General features: G+C 42.3%; 1 protein-coding gene across 1 annotated transcript; it reads left to right on the top strand.

Annotated features, from left to right (window-relative positions):
- The first annotated feature begins 6779 nt into the window (after window positions 1-6779).
- On the top strand, window positions 6780-7706 carry LOC142860775 (olfactory receptor 5AR1-like). The gene has a single exon (XM_075992495.1). The coding sequence runs from the start codon at window positions 6780-6782 to the stop codon at window positions 7704-7706; it is 927 nt and encodes a 308-aa protein (XP_075848610.1).
- Window positions 7707-13950: the final 6244 nt, after the last annotated feature.

The following is a 13950-nucleotide window of genomic DNA, read 5'->3' as shown; positions in this document are numbered from 1 at the left end:
CCTAAGAGAGAGATACATGGATCCATCTAGGAAGGGGAAAAAGACAAGATCTTCTGAGTAAATTGGGATCATCAGGATTAGGAGAAGGACAGAGAGGATAAGGGAAGGGGAGTGAGGAAAAAATGTATAGTATATCCCTATCCAAATAATTAAAATGAGAAGGATTAATAAAAAGTAAAATAAAATAGTAAAAATAAAAGGAGAATCAAAAGAAAAAACAACATAGAAAGAAATATAGACAACAACATGCATGAATCTCACATGCAAAATGAAAGTCATAGAAACCAGATACAAATGTGAGTCAGCGCATATTGGCAAACATGGGCACCTGCTCAAAATAGATTACCTCCACCCAAGTTGACGCTCATGTTATGTTTGTCCAGAGCTTTGGTTACATGAATTTCTTCACACAACAATATTGAATAGACCTTTAGACATCAGATTTACATCTGTCTCCTTTGTATTTATGTTTCCAGAAGGACCTTGACAAATCTCAGGAAACAAACTGTACCAGAGCAGATATAGTAAAAGAAACACCAATAGTGTAGGTATGCAAGCCACAAACAGGCACATGTGTTCACACACTCACACACGCACGGAAACACACACATTTATTTTCCTTTGTTTTCCTTTAGACAGGACTGTGTATCACAGCCCAGAATGGTCTCAGGTTCATAGCCCTCCTCCCCTGCCCCATCAGTGCTGGGTTTGGTTTTCTGTATACCAATCTAGATGCATTTCAAAAAAATGATAAATCCTGTTCTATTTGACGAATAAAAAATTAGTTGTAAGCTTCAAAGGGTCATTTACAGCATGCAATAGTAAGCCTACCGTTTTAATGACATCATCCATGAATATCTGTAAGGCAAGACAAGGCTTTGGGGGATCATATGTTTAGTGTCACAGATCACAGCAGCACATATAAGAGCACAGTGGAGTTGAATCTTGGGGGTGGGGTGATATGGGGGTAAGGGGAGATGGGGAGAGAAAAGTTAGAAGGGAAGGAGGTGGGGCCTTGGGGAAACAGGAGGATTGGGATAAAGGAAGGTTGGACAGGGGAGAACGGAACCACAATTCTTAGTTAAGGGAGCCACTTTAGGTTTGGCAAGAGACCTGACCCTAGAGGGGCTCCCAGGTGCCCAAGCCGAGGTCCCCAGTTAGTTCCTTGGGCAGCTGGGGATAGGGAACCTGAAATGACCCTATCCTAGAGCAATACTGACGAATACCTTGCATATCATCATAGAACCTTCATCTGGTGATGGATGGAGATAGAGACAGAGACCCACACTGGAGCACTGGACTGAGTTCCCAAGGTCCCAATGAGGAGCAGGAGGGAGAACATGAGCAAAGAAGTCGGGACCACGAGGGGTGCACCCACCTACTGAGACAGTGGAGCTGATCTATTGGGAGCTCACCAAGGCGAGCTGGACTGTGACTGAAAAAACATGGGTTAAAACTGGACTCTCTGAACATGGCGAACAATGAGGGCTGATGAGACGCAAAGGACAATGGCACGGGGTTTTGATCCTACGCAATGTGCTGGCTTTGTGGGAGCCTAGCCAGTTTGGATGTTCACCTTCCTAGATATGGACGGAGGGGAGAGGACCTAGGACTTACCACAGGGCAGAAAACCCTGACTGCTCTTTGGACTGGAGAGGGAGGGGAAAAGGAGTGGGGGGAGGGGAAGAAGGGTGGGAAGAGGAGGAGAAGGGTGGGAGGAGGGGGAGGGAAATGGGAGGCTGGGAGGAGGTGGAAACTTGTGGGTTTTTTTTCTCCTTTTCTCAATAAAAAAAAGAAAAAATACATTCAAATACAAAAAAAAAACAAAAAGAAGAAGAACACAGTGGAGTTGGTTGATGTTCCTACATACCCTAAGAACTTGGACAAGGAAAATGGTGAGTTCATATTTCGTAATTTCATATTTGAGGACTGAATAAAATGGAGATATGTTTGTCTTAAAATATCTGTCTCATTGGATGTCAAGTCTGAGATTTCTGAAAAATAAAACCATGATTTACTTATACCAACTGACATTTTCTTGTAGCCCCAGGAAATGCTTTTTTAAGATATCCCTAAGATGACCCATAGGGACCCTGAGAAATCTTAGTCAATGGTACCTGACAGACCAAACGTATTCCCAGAGCAAGCTCCCCAGACATATCAAAGCATGCTATCTCCTTTCCCAGATGAACTGGAAGGTGAATCACATTAAAATATTTAGACACACAATGAAATCAGACAGCTTCATGCATCCACACCTCCAGCAATTCCTTGCCAGAACAGCAGAGTTACCACCTGAGACACTCCTACTGTCCATGTCATCACTTGATGACCTTTGGACACAGAAAGTGAGCATCATTCCACCAGGTCAGAGCTGACTGAGATAAATGAAATTGAAAAGATTATTCTCTGTGCATAATTGAAAGTGATGTCCTCATTATGTATCTCCAACTTGCTCTGCTTTTAGGAAAATTGAAGGTCTATAAATTATGGAATTTTTTAGAAAAAAGCTCAGCATTTGTGTATCACAACTACTCTGAGTATGATTTCACCACTGGTTCTTAATATATCATCAACTGGGCACAAGACAGAATATGTGGTTTTGCTTATCAGGCTTTTATACATATTAAGAGAGAAACTGCTGTAAATTACAAGTTGTTCAAGTATCCTCAGTCAAACTCAGAATATTGAAAAGGGCCTGAGGTAACAAGACTATCAGTCCAGCTACTTCAGAGTAAGAGACAGGGGGCATTGCAAGTTCAGGACCTTTGTGATCAGAGAGTGAATTCAAGGCCAACTAACTAATAACCTTGACTTAAAACCGTCTTCTCAACCGTACACATAGGTGATTAACTGTCTGAGTTTGCAAGAATCATGAGTTGCTTCCTCTGATGCCCGCGGAATTCAAGGAAGCCAGTTACATCACTAGAGTGGGAGATGGCGGCTTCCAGATCTAGAGAGATGCCCGCTGAGGAGGGAATGCAGAGCAGCATCTGAGTGGACAGGGACTGGCTCTGTATCCAGTGTTGTATTTCATTGTCTCTTTTGTTTTTGGTCTGAGTCTAAGCTGGTCCTTCTCTTACACTGTCTAGGAACTAAAGTTAGAAACTCATAAAAATTGAAAATAATACACACAATCAAAAATCTGCCTTTTAAACTGTATCTAAATTCAGTTAACCAGCTAATCTGGGGGAAAGCAGAATCTTAAACGCACCAGAGATATGACTCTGGAAATTCAGGCCCCTGTGCACTAGGAACTGAGGCTGCAATAGAAAACATAGCAGGGGGTGTTTATCCCCAGTTCATGTCAGGTGTCAGGACTCAACTCCATTAACTGAGAGAAAAGGCAGGTCTCCACTTCACCTACCTAATGAACTACTAAGATAATTAAACGCTCTTGCCAACTTGACTAGACGTAGAACCACCTGGAAGATAAAACTTCAAGGCACACTTTGAGGGATTGCTCACACTAAGGCTAGCCTCTGAGAATCTCTACAAGGGATTGTCTGGCTTGGATGAACTGATGTGTGAAGCAGAACCATGTGGGCAGGGACCCTGGACTGTATAAAGGAGAAAGCAGGCTGAGAACAAGCATTCATTTCTCTCCTCCTCACGGAAGACACTATATGGCCAAGTAAATTAGGTAGCCAATATTTTTTTTTTTGGTGTACTTTAACATTTTTAAAATAGGCCCTCATGTATCCCGAGTTACATTCAAACTCTCTTAGAATTCTGATTCTTCTGCCTCCATCTCCCATACCCTGTGAATACAGGCCATATTCAGTTTTGACTAGTGATAATTTAAAAGGTTTTATTAATATTTCAGTGCCCGAGACACTGTAATATAAGTTAAGCTAATAATTATTCATCACCTAACCTTCTTAACAGATACAAAAAAAGCTGATTGTGGAATGGTCAGAAAGCTAGTAAGAGAATAATCCCATGGTCTAGCACACCCAACTCTAAGTACGTACCCAAAGGGATTTAAATCCATACACTGCAGAGATGTTTGCATTAATGTGTCTGCTGAAGCACTCCTGGAAGTAATTGAGCAACAAAAACAACCAAAGTGCCCACCAGTGCAGAAATGTATAAAAAGTGATGACATCCATACAGGGGACACGGTCTATGGGAAAGAGGTAAGTCCTTCCTCTGTCAGCAAGAAAGATGAGCCTGGACATCACACTACTTCAATAAGATAGGGACAGAAAGAAAATTCTGCTGCTGTTATGGCTTTCAGTGAGAAATCACTCCATGCACTTAGAGACCAATAAAGGAAAAATTCTTTTAATAATAGAGAGCAACCACTCTGGCTGGTGCAAATAAGGAGAACAGTTCAAAGCAGAAATCTTCCCCAGTTTATACAGGTCAGTAACATCACAGCACTTCCTTACACTTTATCAGTAAGTTGCTTTTAGGTTCCTACCCAAGTTACACTTTGAATATTAAAGATGATTTACAGAGACAGAAACTGCCTGTTTGGGTCATTTGTGGACAAATGAGGGAGACTTACAATGTAAAGGTATAATGCGAAGAAATTGTTACAGTTATGTTGGTATTTAATGTTTGCTACACCAACAAGGGCATTCATAGAGGAACCGTATTTCAAAGTAAAGTTTAGAAGGTACAAGTTTCCCCAAGGCTAAAGAAAGATGTTGTAAATGTCCCCTCATTTTCACAAAAGACATTAGCGAATATCTCAAATTTAATACCACTTTCTAGCAAAATCCACATCCCAGTCACATCAGATTCAGGCAGACAAACCAGTCAGGATCTGGAATTGATTTCTTCTAAAACCAGAGGTAATACCTTGTGCCAGGGTTTATCATGCTGAATTAGGGAGAAGTGACTGGAAAGATGAGAGGGAGTGAAGGGGGAGCACCTGGCCCACAGCCACCGTGACCTTGCCTCAGTCAAGTGACAAACACAGTCACCTAACCAGTAAGCTTAGAGTCTTTCCGGCTGCAGCTTGCTGACCCCTCAGGGTCAGTGCCACCCAAGATTAATCCTCTTCCACAAGAGCAGACTCTTTCTCAGCTTCTGTCTCTAGAAAAAAATAATTATATTGCTTATATTTTTGTGGATTTTATAAAACATAAGAAAATTTAGATTGTTTTGAACATTTATTTATTTAATAAACATTGGAATTTTGTCTGCATGATATCTGTATGAGGGTATCAGATTCTATCAAACTGAAGTTACAGAGAGTTAGGAACTGCCATGTGGGTGCTGAGAATTTGACCTGGATCCTGTGGAAGAACAGGCACTGTCCTTGATTGCTGAGCCCTCTCTCCAGTCCCAGTAACCAGGACCTCTACACCCACTCATCCACACCCAGCTCCTTCAAGGACTTCTCCTTCCATTTGATGGGACATAGCTGGCGAGCTAGATCAGGAATTCCAGGTGAGACCAAAGCCACTTCTGTTCCGCCAGAGTACCCGTGCACTGGTGCTTTCTACAAACTTTGCCCTTTCCCAAGCGTTGTGCACTTTTGCCTTTTCAAAGGGAAATCCCCACACTGCTCCCTCCAGCTCCCAGAATCTAGTTCAGCACCCAGACTGCCGCCAGTGCCTTCACTGAGCCCCATGCCTGCATTGTTCCCCGCTCTCTGGCATGGAGTTTTTTGCAGGTTCTCAGCCAAATAGTAGTGCAGTCAAGAGGGTTGGAGAATATGTGATAAAAGTGGGAACCATGGCTCCCCTTGTCAGCACCTGTGCAGATGTCTTCTCTGGAGATGCTGATGAACCAAAGAAAAGGGGGGGGGGGTCCAGAGAAAAAAGATACTTCCATAGAAATAACATATTCTTTAAAACCTAACCAGCAGCCTACACATTCAGTCAGTGAGTGTCGGGGGGTTTATGTGTGTCCGCACACATGAGCTCACTCACAGCTGAGTCCACATAGAGCCCTGCCTCAGAGCAAGTATTCCAGGCTCATGTCTGAGGGAGACCATGAAGCTTGCTTTGGTTTGTCCCATCACTAATATCCCCTGAGGGCTCTTCGTCAGACATTGAGCATCTCTACAGACATAGAAAGAGTGCAGCTTGTTCCTGCATCACACACCACAGAGTAAAAGAGAAAAGCAGGAGAAAAATAAACAAAATCATGGTTTCTAGGAACAAGGATTTACAGAAACCTGGAACTCAAGTATTTCACATGACATGTGTTCCTCACCAGAGGACATTTGCCCAACCGTGTTATTAGAATGATTTTTTGATTTAAAAAAAAAGTCTCTACAGTAAAATTAATAATATATTTACTAGTAAAAATTGTATATGTAGGAGTGGTAAAAAAACAATAGAAAGAAAAAACAATAGAATAAAAATGAGGAAGGAGATTCAAAAAATTTATTGACTATCAAGAAGAAAATGTGTTATATTTATGAGAATAAAATTTAAAAAATACTGACCATTTAAACAACATTGAAATGTTTAGGAGTTGACTTGCTCCAATAAAAAGAAAGTTAAAACCAGGGACTGCTTTCCACTTGATGCCAAGGAGAATTTAAGAGCTATAGACTTTGGCAGGTATGCCCTGTCTCTCCCTTTCTCTATTTCCTCCCTCCCTCTTCTACTTCCCATTCCTTTTCTCCTCCCTCTCCTCCTCCTGAGTTTTTGAAATACCATTTAGATGAGCTGCTTCACAGTGATAGTTTTCTGATGGAAGCCATGACCCTGTAGACAACGTGGAGCTGCATACACACGTCTGAGCCTGCCTCCTCTTGCAGTCCCCTCCCTAGCTGTGTGTGGCCCCTGCATCTGAACACAATTCGAGCAGACATGCCCAATCACACAAGAGTGACTCACTTCATCCTCGTGGGCTTCTCAGACACCCCGCAGCTGAGATTGGTGGTCATCCCGTTTTTCTTGCTTGTCTACACATTCGGCCTCCTGGGGAACATCTCCATCATCGCAGCTGTGATGAGAGACAGGAGGCTCCACTCCCCCATGTACTTCTTCCTGAAGAATTTGTCTTTCCTGGACATGTGCTACACTTCAGCCACCATCCCCAAGGCAGTGGTTATGTCCTTCACAGGCTCGGGGCTCATCTCCTATCTTGAGTGTGTAGCACAGCTTTACATATTTATCACGCTCTCTGCTACTGAATGCTTCCTGCTCACGGCTATGGCTTATGACCGGTTCCTGGCCATCTTCAGACCACTGCTCTATGGAACCATCATGAGCCACAAATGTCGTGTTGAGCTGGTGGTCACTGCCTGGGTGAGTGGGGCCATCTACTCAGCCTTCCACACTTTCAACACCTTCTCCCTCCCCTACTGTGGACCCAATGTTGTTGAACACTTCTTCTGTGACATCCCTCCAGTCATGAGGCTGTCCTGCACTGATTACCATCTCAATGAGGAGGTGGGCTTTGCTGTGAGCAGCTGCATCGTCATGAGCTCCTTCGCCCTCACGGTCCTCTCCTATGTGGGCATCGTGTACACAGTTGTCCGCATCCCCTCAGTGGACGGCAGGTGGAAGGCCTTTTCCACCTGCTCCTCTCACCTGACCACAGTCATCTTGTTTTATGGAACTGGAAGCTTCGTGTACCTGAGGCCCGCCTCTCGGTACTCCCCAACCCAGGGTCGCCTGGCATCTATTTTCTACTCTGTCCTCACTCCGTCTTTGAATCCAGTGGTCTATTGTCTGAGGAACAAAGATATGAAGTTTGCTCTGCAGAAACTTTATTGCAGAAGAAAGTATTGAGTCCTCCAAGACTACAGTGTGTGGCTGTCATGGTGAAACTGGAGCCAAGAGTTTCACCCCCATACACATCACCCCCTTCCCTTCCTCTGACACTTGATGCCTACTGACAAAGCCAGTTGCAGAGGCTGCAGGAGACCATCATAGTCCCTGCAGTGAACTTTCAACTCCAGTGGATTCTAGACCCTCTTCTGGTCTCCAGAGGCATCCAGACCCATGTGTGCTATCTACATACAGATATACACATAAATAGTAGCATTTAAAAAAATGTAACTGTGTGTCTCAGAATCTTCAAAGAAATAACAATCTGAATGGCTAAAATCAAGTGAAAATATATAAGTAGATAGATTATTGAGACAGAAAGAAATACACACAAAAAAAATTGTGTCTGCTACCAGAGACATCTGTCCTATATTCATCTGAAGAAGCTTTTTGGTGGTTGGTGTTCAACCCTATGCTGACCTGCTTTCCAACTGCCCAGTCTTCTACTACAGGATGACCTAGACAGCTCATTCAGTCTTGTTCCCATCTCTGTTTGCAGAACCTGAAATTATACACAAGGAGATGGTCAGCCAGCGGGGCTGTTTGACTCACTCTTCCCAGGCTCTGGGAGAACTCAGGAGTACCATTTTGAGTAACTCTGAAGTCCCCACATGGAATAGACATTCTCTCCCTGTATTTCTGTATATACATGTGTGTGTGTGTGTGTGTGTGTGTGTGTGTGTGTGTGTGTGTGTGTCTGTATCTCTCCCTCTACTTCATTGTGAAATCAAAGGACACGGTCAGCAAGCCAAAATAACAACCTACAGCATAGGAAAAGATCTTTACTAACCTCACATCAGACAGAGGTCTGATCTCCAAAATACACAAAAAATTTAAGAAATTGGTCATCAAAAGAGCAAATAATCCAACAAAAAAAATGGAGTACAGGCCTAAACAGAGAACTCTCAACAGAGGAATCTAAAATGCCTGAAAGACACTTAAGTAAATGTTCAACATCCTTAGTCATCAGAGAAATGTAAATCAAAACAATTCTGAGATTCCACCTTACACTTATAAGAATGGCCAAGATCAAAAACACTGATGACAACTTATGCAGGAAAGCCTGTGGGGTAAAGGGAAACCCTCTGCATTTCTGGTGGGAATGTACCCTGGTATAGTCCCTTTGGATGTCCGTGTGGTGATTTGTCAGAAAATTAGGAAACAACCTTCCTCAAGACCCAGTAATACCACTTTGGAATATATATCCAAAGGATGCTCAATCTTGCCAAAAAACATGTGCTCAACTATGTTCATAGCAGCATTGCTTGTCATAGCCAGAACCTGGAAAAAACCTAAATGCCCCTCAACCAAAGAATGGATAAGGAAAATGTGGTACATTTACACAATGGAGTACTACACAGCAGAAAGAAATAACAACATCTTGAATTTTTCAGGCAAATGGATGGTGTAGAAAACATGTTGAGTGAGATAACCCAGACCCAGCAAGACAATTATCACATGTACTCGCTCATGAGTGCATTATAAACATAAAGCAAAGAAAACCAGTCCACAAGTCATAATCCCAGAGAATCTAGACAACAATGTGAATCCTAAGAGAGACATACACAGATCTAATCAACATGGGAAGTAGAAAAAGAAAAGATCTCCTGAGTGAACTGGAAAAATAGGGACCTTGAGAGAGGGTTAAAGGAAAGAGGAGATGCAGGGAGGGGAGCAGAAAAAAAAAAACGTAAAGCTCAATAAAAATTTAAAAAATGGAAAAAAAGAAAGCATCCTCAACAAATACTGCTATCATAACTGAATGTAAACATGTGGAAGAATGAAAGTAGATATGTATCTATCACCATGCACAAAACCCAAGTCTAAATGGATCAAAGACCTCAACATAAAAACAAACACTCTAAACCTCATAGAAGAAAAGAGGAAAATACCCTTGAACACATTGGCACAGAAGACCACTTCCTAAATATAATGCTAATAGCACAGACACTGAAAGCAATAATTAAAAAATTTGACGTCCTGAAACTGAGAAGCTTCTGTAAAGCAAAGGACGCAGTCAACAAGATAAACGGCAGACTACAAAATCAGAAAAGATCTTCACTAATCCCCACATCTGACAAAGGACTGATCTCCAAATAATGCAAAAAATTTGAGATACTGTACATCAAAAGACCAAATAATTGACTAAAAAGATGGGGTACATATCTAAACAGAGAACTCTCAACAGACAAATCTCAAATGGCTCAAAGATACAGAAATGCTCAACATCTTTAGTCATCAGAGAAATGCAAATCACAACAACACTGAAATACTATCTTACACCTGTCAGAATGGCCAAGATCAAAATCTCTGATGACAGCTTATCTTGGAGTAAAAAGAACAATTCTCCACTGCTGGTGGGAGTGCAAACTTGTACAGCCACTTTGGAAACCAGCATGGCTCAGAAAATTGGAAATCAGTCTACCTCAACATCCAGCATTATCACTTTTGGGCATATACACAAAGAATGCACACTCACAACAAAGGACACTTGCTCACTATGTTCATAGCAACATTATTCATAATAGCCAGAACCTAGAAACAATCTAGATGCCCTTCGACTAAAGAATGAATAAAGAAAATGTGAAATGTGATACATTCACACAATGGAGCTACTCGGTGGTAAAAAAGCAATGACATCTTGAAATTTGCAGGCAAATTGACAGAACGAGAAAAAGCCATTCTGAGTGAGGTAACCCAGACCCAGAAAGACAAATAAAATATGTACTCACTCATAAGTAAATATTGGAGTTAAAGCAAAGGACAACCAGCCTACAGGCCACATTCCCAGAAAACCTAGGTAACAAAGAGGACCCTAAGAGAGAGATACAAGGATCCATCTAGGAAGGGGAAAAAGACAAGATCTCCTGAGTAAATTGGGATCATCAGGATTAGGAGAAGGACAGAGAGGATGAGGGAAAGGGAGTGAGGAAAAAATGTATAGTATATCCCTATCCAAACAATTAAAATGAGAAGGATTAATAAAAAGTAAAATAAAATAGTAAAAATAAAAGGAGAATCAAAAGAAAAAACAGCATAGAAAGAAATATGGACAACAACATGCATGAATCTCACATGCAAAATAAAAGTCAAAGAAGCCAGATACAAATGTGAGTCAGCGCATATTGGCAAACATGGGCACCTGCTCAAAATAGATTACCTCCACCCAAGGTGACGCTCATGTTATGTTTGTCCAGAGCTTTGGTTACATGAATTTCTTCACACAACAATATTGAATAGACCTTTAGACATCAGATTTACATCTGTCTCCTTTGTATTTATGTTTCCAGAAGGACCTTGACAAATCTCAGGAAACAAACTGTACCAGAGCAGATATAGTAAAAGAAACACCAATAGTATAGGTATGCAAGCCACAAACAGGCACACGTGTTCACACACTCACACACGCACGGAAACACACACATTTATTTTCCTTTGTTTTCCTTTAGACAGGACTGTGTATCACAGCCCAGAATGGTCTCAGGTTCATAGCCCTCCTCCCCTGCCCCATCAGTGCTGGGTTTGGTTTTCTGTATACCAATCTAGATGCATTTCAAAAAAATGATAAATCCTGTTCTATTTGACGAATAAAAAATTAGTTGTAAGCTTCAAAGGGTCATTTACAGCATGCAATAGTAAGCCTACCGTTTTAATGACATCATCCATGAATATCTGTAAGGCAAGACAAGGCTTTGGGGGATCATATGTTTAGTGTCACAGATCACAGCAGCACATATAAGAGCACAGTGGAGTTGAATCTTGGGGGTGGGGTGATATGGGGGTAAGGGGAGATGGGGAGAGAAAAGTTAGAAGGGAAGGAGGTGGGGCCTTGGGGAAACAGGAGGATTGGGATAAAGGAAGGCTGGACAGGGGAGAACGGAACCACAATTCTTAGTTAAGGGAGCCACTTTAGGTTTGGCAAGAGACCTGACCCTAGAGGGGCTCCCAGGTGCCCAAGCCAAGGTCCCCAGTTAGTTCCTTGGGCAGCTGGGGATAGGGAACCTGAAATGACCCTATCCTAGAGCAATACTGACGAATACCTTGCATATCATCATAGAACCTTCATCTGGTGATGGATGGAGATAGAGACAGAGACCCACACTGGAGCATGGACTGAGTTCCCAAGGTCCCAATGAGGAGCAGAAGGAGGGAGAACATGAGCAAAGAAGTCGGGACCACGAGGGGTGCACCCACCCACTGAGACAGTGGAGCTGATCTATTGGGAGCTCACCAAGGCGAGCTGGACTGTGACTGAAAAAACATGGGTTAAAACTGGACTCTCTGAACATGGCGAACAATGAGGGCTGATGAGACGCAAAGGACAATGGCACGGGGTTTTGATCCTACGCAATGTGCTGGCTTTGTGGGAGCCTAGCCAGTTTGGATGTTCACCTTCCTAGATATGGACGGAGGGGAGAGGACCTAGGACTTACCACAGGGCAGAAAACCCTGACTGCTCTTTGGACTGGAGAGGGAGGGGAAAAGGAGTGGGGGGAAGGGGAGAAGAGTGGGAGGAGGGGGAGGGAAATGGGAGGCTGGGAGGAGGTGGAAACTTGTGGGTTTTTTTTCTCCTTTTCTCAATAAAAAAAAGAAAAAATACATTCAAATACAAAAAAAAAAACAAAAAGAAGAAGAGCACAGAGGAGTTGGCTGATGTTCCTACATACCCTAAGAACTTGGACAAGGAAAATGCTGAGTTCATATTTCGTAATTTCATATTTGAGGACTGAATAAAATGGAGATATGTTTGTCTTAAAATATCTGTCTCATTGGATGTCAAGTCTGAAATTTCTGAAAAATAAAACCATGATTTACTTATACCAACTGACATTTTCTTGTAGCCCCAGGAAATGCTTTTTTAAGATATCCCTAAGATGACCCATAGGGACCCTGAGAAATCTTAGTCAATGGTACCTGACAGACCAAACGTATTCCCAGAGCACGTTCCCCAGACATATCAAAGCATGCTATCTCCTTTCCCAGATGAACTGGAAGGTGAATCACATTAAAATATTTAGACACACAATGAAATCAGACAGCTTCATGCATCCACACCTCCAGCAATTCCTTGCCAGAACAGCAGAGTTACCACCTGAGACACTCCTACTGTTCATGTCATCACTGATGACCTTTGGACACAGGAAGTGAGCATCATTCCACCAGGTAAGAGCTGACTGAGATAAATGAAATTGAAAAATAATATCTTCTGTGCACAATTGCAAGAGACGTCCTCACCATGTATCTCCAACTTGCTCTTCTTTTAGGAAAATTGAAGGTCTATAAATTACGGAATTTTTTAGAAAAAAAGCTCAGCATTTGTGTATCACAACTACTCTGAGTATGATTTCACCACTGGTTCTTAATATATCATCAACTGGGCACAAGACAGAATATGTGGTTTTTATACATATTAAGAGAGAAACTGCTGTAAATTGCAAGTTGTTCAAGTATCCTCAGTCAAACTCAGAATATTGAAAAGGGCCTGAGGTAACAAGACTATCAGTCCAGCTACTTCAGAGTAAGAGACAGGGGGCATTGCAAGTTCAGGACCTTCGTGATCAGAGAGTGAATTCAAGGCCAACTAACTAATAACCTTGACTTTAAACCGTCTTCTCAACCGTACACATAGGTGATTAACTGTCTGAGTTTGCAAGAATCATGAGTTGCTTCCTCTGATGCCCGCGGAATTCAAGGAAGCCAGTTACATCACTAGAGTGGGAGATGGCGGCTTCCAGATCTAGAGAGATGCCCGCTGAGGAGGGAATGCAGAGCAGCATCTGAGTGGACAGGGACTGGCTCTGTATCCAGTGTTGTACTTCATTGTCTCTTTTGTTTTTGGTCTGAGTCTAAGCTGGTCCTTCTCTTACACTGTCTAGGAACTAAAGTTAGAAACTCATAAAAATTGAAAATAATACACACAATCAAAAATCTGCCTTTTAAACTGTATCTAAATTCAGTTAACCAGCTAATCTGGGGGAAAGCAGAATCTTAAACGCACCAGAGATATGACTCTGGAAATTCAGGCCCCTGTGCACTAGGAACTGAGGCTGCAATAGAAAACATAGCAGGGGGTGTTTATCCTCAGTTCATGTCAGGTGTCAGGACTCAACTCCATTAACTGAGAGAAAAGGCAGGTCTCCACTTCACCTACCTAATGAACTACTAAGATAATTAATCGCTCTTGCCAACTTGACTAGACGTAGAA

The sequence above is a fragment of the Microtus pennsylvanicus genome, chromosome 11 (assembly GCF_037038515.1).
Source record: "Microtus pennsylvanicus isolate mMicPen1 chromosome 11, mMicPen1.hap1, whole genome shotgun sequence".
Classification (NCBI taxonomy): Eukaryota; Metazoa; Chordata; class Mammalia; order Rodentia; family Cricetidae; genus Microtus; species Microtus pennsylvanicus.
This window is presented reverse-complemented; position numbering and strand designations above follow the sequence as displayed.